General features: G+C 41.3%; 1 protein-coding gene and 1 long non-coding RNA gene across 2 annotated transcripts; one reads left to right on the top strand and one right to left on the bottom strand.

The window, feature by feature from the left end:
* Nucleotides 1-2,483: 2,483 nt before the first annotated feature.
* LOC138365566 (zinc finger protein 595-like) lies at nucleotides 2,484-3,716 on the top strand. Its single transcript, XM_069326039.1, has one exon. It carries the CDS (start codon nucleotides 2,484-2,486, stop codon nucleotides 3,714-3,716), a length of 1,233 nt encoding a protein of 410 aa, XP_069182140.1.
* A 1,668-nt stretch (nucleotides 3,717-5,384) lies between these two features.
* LOC138365734 (uncharacterized) lies at nucleotides 5,385-6,308 on the bottom strand. Its single transcript, XR_011228964.1, has 2 exons — nucleotides 6,182-6,308; nucleotides 5,385-5,674 (listed from the first exon to the last, which is right to left on the bottom strand). It is a non-coding gene; the product is annotated as an uncharacterized lncRNA (long non-coding RNA).
* Between the last annotated feature and the right edge of the window lie 412 nt (nucleotides 6,309-6,720).

Genomic DNA, 6,720 nt, shown 5'->3' with positions numbered 1-6,720 from the left:
TTGTTCTTATGTTCTTACAGCCTCCCATCAACCAGTACAGCCTCCCATCAACCCGTACAGCCTCCCATCAACCAGTACAGTCTCCCATCAACCAGTACAGTCTCCCATCAACCAGTACAGCCTCCCATCAACCAGTACAGCCTCCCATCAACCAGTACAGCCAATAGCAGCTGCCTCGTATGGGCCAATAGCAGCTGCCTCGTATGGGCCAATAGCAGCTGCCTCGAATGGGCCAATAGCAGCTGCCTCGTATGGGCCAATAGCAGCTGCCTCGTATAGGCCAATAGCAGCTGCCTCGTATGGGCCAATAGCAGCTGCCTCGTATGGGCTAATAGCAGCTGCCTCGTATGAGCCAATAGCAGCTGCCTCGTAGTTGCCAATAGCAGCTGCCTCGTATGGGCCAATAGCAGCTGCCTCGTATAGGGCAATAGCAGCTGCCTCGTATAGGGCAATAGCAGCTGCCTCGTATGGGCCAATAGCAGCTGCCTCGTATGGGCCAATAGCAGCTGCCTCGTATGGGCCAATAGCAGCTGCCTCGTATGGGCCAATAGCAGCTGCCTCGTATGGGCCAATAGCAGCTGCCTCGTATGGGCCAATAGCAGCTGCCTCGTATGGGCCAATAGCAGCTGCCTCGTATCGGGCAATAGCAGCTGCCTCGTATGGGCCAATAGCAGCTGCCTCGTATAGGGCAATAGCAGCTGCCTCGTATGGGCTAATAGCAGCTGCCTCGTATGGGCCAATAGCAGCTGCCTCGTATGGGCCAATAGCAGCTGCCTCGCATGGGCCAATAGCAGCTGCCTCGTATGGGCCAATAGCAGCTGCCTCGTATGGGCCAATAGCAGCTGCCTCGTATGGGCCAATAGCAGCTGCCTCGTATGGGCCAATAGCAGCTGCCTCGTATGGGCCAATACCCTAACTCTTCGTCTTTCCAGTGAATGCAATTTAAGCTTTATTAATCTTTCTTCATATGAAAGACTTCTAATTTGGGGAATTAACTTTGTCATCCTACGTTGGACACGTTCAAGTGAATTTATATCCATTCTATAATACGGCGGCCAAAACTGAACTGCATAATCCTAACCAGAGCAAGATATAGCTTAAGAACCACACCAGGTGTCTTGTTACTAACGCTTCGATAAATAAATCCCAGTGTCCTATTCGCCTTATTACGAACATTCATGCATTGATCCTTTTGTTTTAAATTTTTTTTAAACACCCCATACCCAAGACTTTCCAATCTATTTGGAAACTCATAAACATGTCCAACCCACGTTTGAAACAATCAAGAGACCCCGCCTCCCCCGTTACGCGGTAATTGATTCCACATATCAACAACCCTGTTACCGAACCAGTATTTACCTAAGTTGACCAGACCACACACTAGAAGAAAGGACGACGACGTTTCAGTCCGTCCTGGACCATTCTCAAATCGATCGACTTGAGAATGGTCCAGGACGGACCGAAACGTCGTCGTCCCTTCACCTTCTAGTGTGTGGTCTGGTCAACATACTTCAGCCACGTTATTGTGACTCATCGCCTGCATTTACGCGTCTTTCCTAAATCTAAATTTATCCAATTTATACCTCATTGTTTCGTGTTCTGTCTTGTGTTGATACTTTTAATACTCCATTAATATCCCCCTTTGTTATGTACATTCATCCACTTGTAAACCTCTATCATGTCACCCCCTAACTCTTCGCCTTTCCAGTGAATGCAATTTAAGCTTTGTTAATCTTTGTTAATCAGTTCAGTTTTGGTCGCTGTACTATAGAATGGATATAAATTCACTTGAACGTGTAAAGCGTAGGATGACAAAGTTAATTCCCCAAACTAGAAATCTTCCATATGAAGAAAGATTAACAAAGCTTAAATTGCATTCACTGGAACGGCGAAGAATTAGGAGCCAATTACCGCGTAACGTGGTGGAGGTGGGGTCCCTCGATTGTTTTAAACGTGAGTTGGACATGTATATAAGTGGGATTGAGTGGTTATAAATAGGAGCTGCCTCCTATGGGCCAATAAGCCTTCTGTAGTTTCTTTAGTATTAATATCTTGTGTTAAGTAATCAAACAGCTCCTTCATCCATGACCCGCCTGTGTTGGGATCAAGCACTTCCACCTCACCTCTCTACATATTGGTGAGGTGAGGGTACGTGGGCCTCGACACATATATATAACAGAACATCAAGGAAATCATTCATTAACCAATCTGCACCATTCGCTGTTCTCTTGAAGATTATTCGGCCTTATAATTTACTTCTGGGAGAAAGTTGCATGTTCTAGTTACTGTTCGAACACTAGACACCACTCCACATTATAGATAAATATTTAGTCGTTGTTGTGAACACAATTATGAGTACCTCTTATAAAGATTACGAAGACGTTATTGACATATTCACTCAACTTGACAATCTTTCGAAAGAGAGTGATGTGTCTGTCACGACTTATCCTCTGCATGAGGAGACTGAGGAACAAGGCGCCAGAATGCTGCGGTACATTAGTGAGACGTCAGCAGTGTGTCCCAAGGAGTCTGGGCAAGAATTTACACTACTGAAGCCTGTGGAAGACACTGGTGAGAAGATAGAAGACTCATCCTCTGTCACGACTTATCCTCTGCATGAGGAGACTGAGGAACAAGGCGCCAGTATGTTGAGGTACATTGGTGAGACGTCAGCAGTGTGTCCCAAGGAGTCTGGGCAAGAATTTACACTACTGAAGCCTGTGGAAGACTCTGGTGAGAAGTTAGAAGACTCATCCTCTGTAACGACTTATCCTCTGCATGAGGAGACTGAGGAACAAGGCGCCAGTATGTTGAGGTACATTGGTGAGACGTCAGCAGTGTGTCCCAAGGAGTCTGGGCAAGAATTTACACTACTGAAGCCTGTGGAAGACTCTGGTGAGAAGTTAGAAGTGAGTCCCAAGTATGGGGAAGGATCTACAGTACTGAGGAGACGAAGGGCTGTACATAGTGGTGAGAAGTCAAAAGTGAGTCCCAAGTATGGGGAAGGATCTACAGTACTGAGGAGACGAAGGGCTGTCCATAGTGGTGAGAAGTCAGAAGAGAGTCCCAAGTATGGGGAAGGATCTACAGTACTGAGGAAAAGGAGGGCTGTACAAAGTGGTGAGAAGTCAGAAGAGAGTCCCAAGTATGGGGAAGGATCTCCACTACCGAAGAAACGGAGGGCGGTACGTAGTGGTATGAAGCCTACGTTATGTGACCGGTATCCTGGTGAGAAGTCAAAAGTATTTCCCAAGTCTGGCCAAGAATTTCCACTACTTAACACTGTGGAACAAGGCAGGCTGGGGCATACTGGTGAGAAGTTAGAAGCGTGTCCAGAGTCCGGGGAAAGATCTACACTACTGAAGAAGCAAATGGTGGCAGATAGGCCGTCATGTTACCAGTGTGGGAAAACCTTCAGCGACCGCAGTGGCTTAAACAAGCACATGCTCGTCCATACTGGCGTTAAATCTCACGTGTGTGAAGAGTGTGGGAAAAAGTTCCTTCGAAATGATTATTTGCAGCAGCACCTGATGGCCCACAGTGGTGATAAACACTTCCTGTGCAAGCACTGCGGGAAAAGATTCTGCCGACTTGGCAACTTGAATGATCACATGATGGGACATAATGGTGCGAGACCTCACATGTGTCATGTGTGTGATAAACTATTCAGCAGACCGGACTATCTGAAGGACCACATGGTGGTTCATATGATTTGATGACAAACCTTACATGTGCCCACACTGTGGGGATAGATACACTCAGCTTGGAAATATGAACAAACACATTCAGCTGCATACAACTGTGCTCGGTGTGTGAGAATTTTGAAATATTGTATAAATAGTGAGAGCCTAATCTCAAAATTAGGCTACAATGTTCCTGTTAATAAACTTTCAAATTTACTGCAATTTGCCTATTAATATTCTTAAAATTTTCCTACAATGTACCTATTATTATTCAAATTTGGTACATATTATTAACTTATAATTATTTGTTAGATTAAGGACCTGTCCGAAATGTTGTGTGTTAGTGATGTTAAAAACATCAATGTTATATACTTACAAACCCAATGCACCTTCTTGCACTAGTATATAAATAAATGAAAAATAAAAAGGACATGGTTTAAATATATATCTATTTATTTACAAGAATATTTTATTTACAATATTTACAAGAATAAATATTGTGATTTTATCCTGTAATGAAATCATATCCTAAACTAACTAATCAGTATAATGAACAAATCTACAATGACCGTAATAAGGATTTGAACCTACACACGGGATGTTCCCAGAAGCGCCTTAGTCAACTGTACCACCACATGGTCAAAAGAATGAGTCACAATAATGTGGCTGAAGTAGTTCGTCACAATCGACTTGAGAATGGTCCAGGACGGACCGAAATGTCGTCGTCCCTACACCTTCTAGTGATTTTATACTTTTCAAACTAGATCATCCATATTATTCCAGTATACATAAGAAACTTCTTCATTTGCATTGGAATAATTAATACATAATCTAGCTTAACCTAGCTAACAGCCAATATCTGTATATCTAAGTGAACAAATTGTTTACTGTGGCCAATCATATCCATTTCCTAGTAAGCATTCATAACATACTAGTAACAGTTCTGTCAAAAACCACAGTACTCAGTACAAACCACAGCACAGTACAATCTTATTTCACATATATATATCATATATATATATTCAAGATGAAAATATCTATCTTTAAAAGTGTTTTTAACACAGTAAGAATATTTCATTACAATATTACCTATATTAACTGAAGTAAACCCTACTGATTTGACCTACAGGTCAAATCATTAGGCATTTCTACAGGATTTTATCAACCCCCTACTAGGGTAATATATCTTGTAATAATTTTGCAAAAAATAGTGCCATTTACTATTTTTAAATAGTTAATTACAAAATTTACCGATATGGTGCAATCGGATGAAAACCAAATTTTTACACTTGACAATTCTTTATTCATTTGTCAAGTGACAACTTGTAATGACACAACTTTACACTTGACAAGTGACAATACACTTGACTTTCAGCTCCTGCTATATCCAGATTCCAGGGAGGAAAGGAAGGATGATCTTTGGAATCATTACCTAATTAGACAGGAATAAAATATTCCTGACAATCATTCCTTCAATGATTCCTGTAATCAAAAAATATAATATCTTGGAAAAGTCAAAGAAAAAAGTTTAGTGTCAAGGACACTAAAGTGTCTACATAATTACTTAACTCAACAGCTTGACAGATGTCAAGAGTTAGCTAATCAGGTATCTCTTGATTTAATCATCTTGAATAACAGGGTCAATGCTGCAGTTGATAAATTTGATAAAATCAATTGCCATGCAGAGATTTATCTAACAGAGATGGCTAATGCTGATTTAACCCGAAGGAAACTTCAGGATATCAGAGCTGAAACAGCAATTATGAAAATATAATTCAGGATCGTCTAGATCAATTAATCAGACTTGCAGTAGCACAGCCAAATGTGAGCACATCCACTCAGTTTGGTACCTTGGCAGATGTAGATGGTGTTCTCAAAAGATTGGCAGATGTAGATGGTGTTCTCAAAAGATTGGCAGATGTAGATGGTGTTCTCAAAAGATTGGCAGATGTAGATGGTGTTCTCAAAAGTTTGGCAGATATAGTTTAATGCTGACAAATAAAGTTTGAGTTACAATATATCACTTGCATGAAATAAATAGGACAGATTTATTTCTAGAAGCGTTAGCAATAAAACTTCTTGTATTATTATTCAGCAATATCTTGTTTGATTATACAGTTCACTTTTGGTCGTAAAGTCACCAGATAGTGCTAACCCCACAAATAAAAAATCTTCTTTGTGAAGAGATTTAAAAAGCTTAATTTACATTCACTTGGAAGGTGAAGAGTTAAGGGTTAAATTTAGATCAAGATATTACTCTGGGTAAGGGACTATGAATGGTGAAGTTCATTACAAAATGTTTTCCACACACATTCCCACATATTATAACGCTCTGCACACACTTAACAATATTACATAATATGACTTTAAACATATTATATAATATGTGTAAAGAGATAAAGTAATTGAGAGATAATAATCGTCACTAATAATTGAGAGATAATAATGATGAGCAGGTGATGAATGAGGAGGGGAAGATGTGTGCAGGGGACACTTACCCGGCCACCACGATGAAAAGATCCAGTCTGTTCCAGGAGTCAGCCATATAAGCCCCTTTCCCAGACCACCCCATCGCCACCATCTTGATCATCTCCACGGCGAAGAAGGCAAAGATTGCGTCGTCGAACATCTGTGGAAGGTGTTCCACCATCACCACCAGCACTATTACAACCACCTCTATTATACATTATATATTATTACATATATATTATATATTAACATACTAAACAATCTGGAGGATGTTGATCCGGACATTTTCTTCAAAAAAGATCAGCTGTAACATGAACGAGGAACAACGGGTTCCAGCTCAACAAGCAACATTGTAGGACTGACAACAGCAGATGCTTTTTCACCCATGGGGTTGTAAACCCGCGGAACGGCCTACCCGCTGAAACCGTAAACGCTAAAAATCGTTTTAAAATACAGCTAGAAAAGATAAGGGAAAATGGGGGGGGGGGAACCTTTGACAAGCCACCGGCTTCCTGTCCTCGTCGAGATCACTAGTATTAGTGGCCCTCAGGTAAGGTGTATATAAAAA

Source organism: Procambarus clarkii, chromosome 17 (genome assembly GCF_040958095.1).
Source record: "Procambarus clarkii isolate CNS0578487 chromosome 17, FALCON_Pclarkii_2.0, whole genome shotgun sequence".
In the NCBI taxonomy this organism is placed as follows: domain Eukaryota; kingdom Metazoa; phylum Arthropoda; class Malacostraca; order Decapoda; family Cambaridae; genus Procambarus; species Procambarus clarkii.
The sequence above is the reverse complement of the archived record's forward strand: the minus strand, read 5'-3'. Positions and strand labels throughout refer to the sequence as shown.

What these genes read in the sequence shown, in the direction of transcription:
- LOC138365566 (XM_069326039.1), top strand. Translation starts at nt 2,484, where the DNA reads ATGCTGCGGTACATTAGTGAGACGTCAGCAGTGTGTCCCAAGGAGTCT.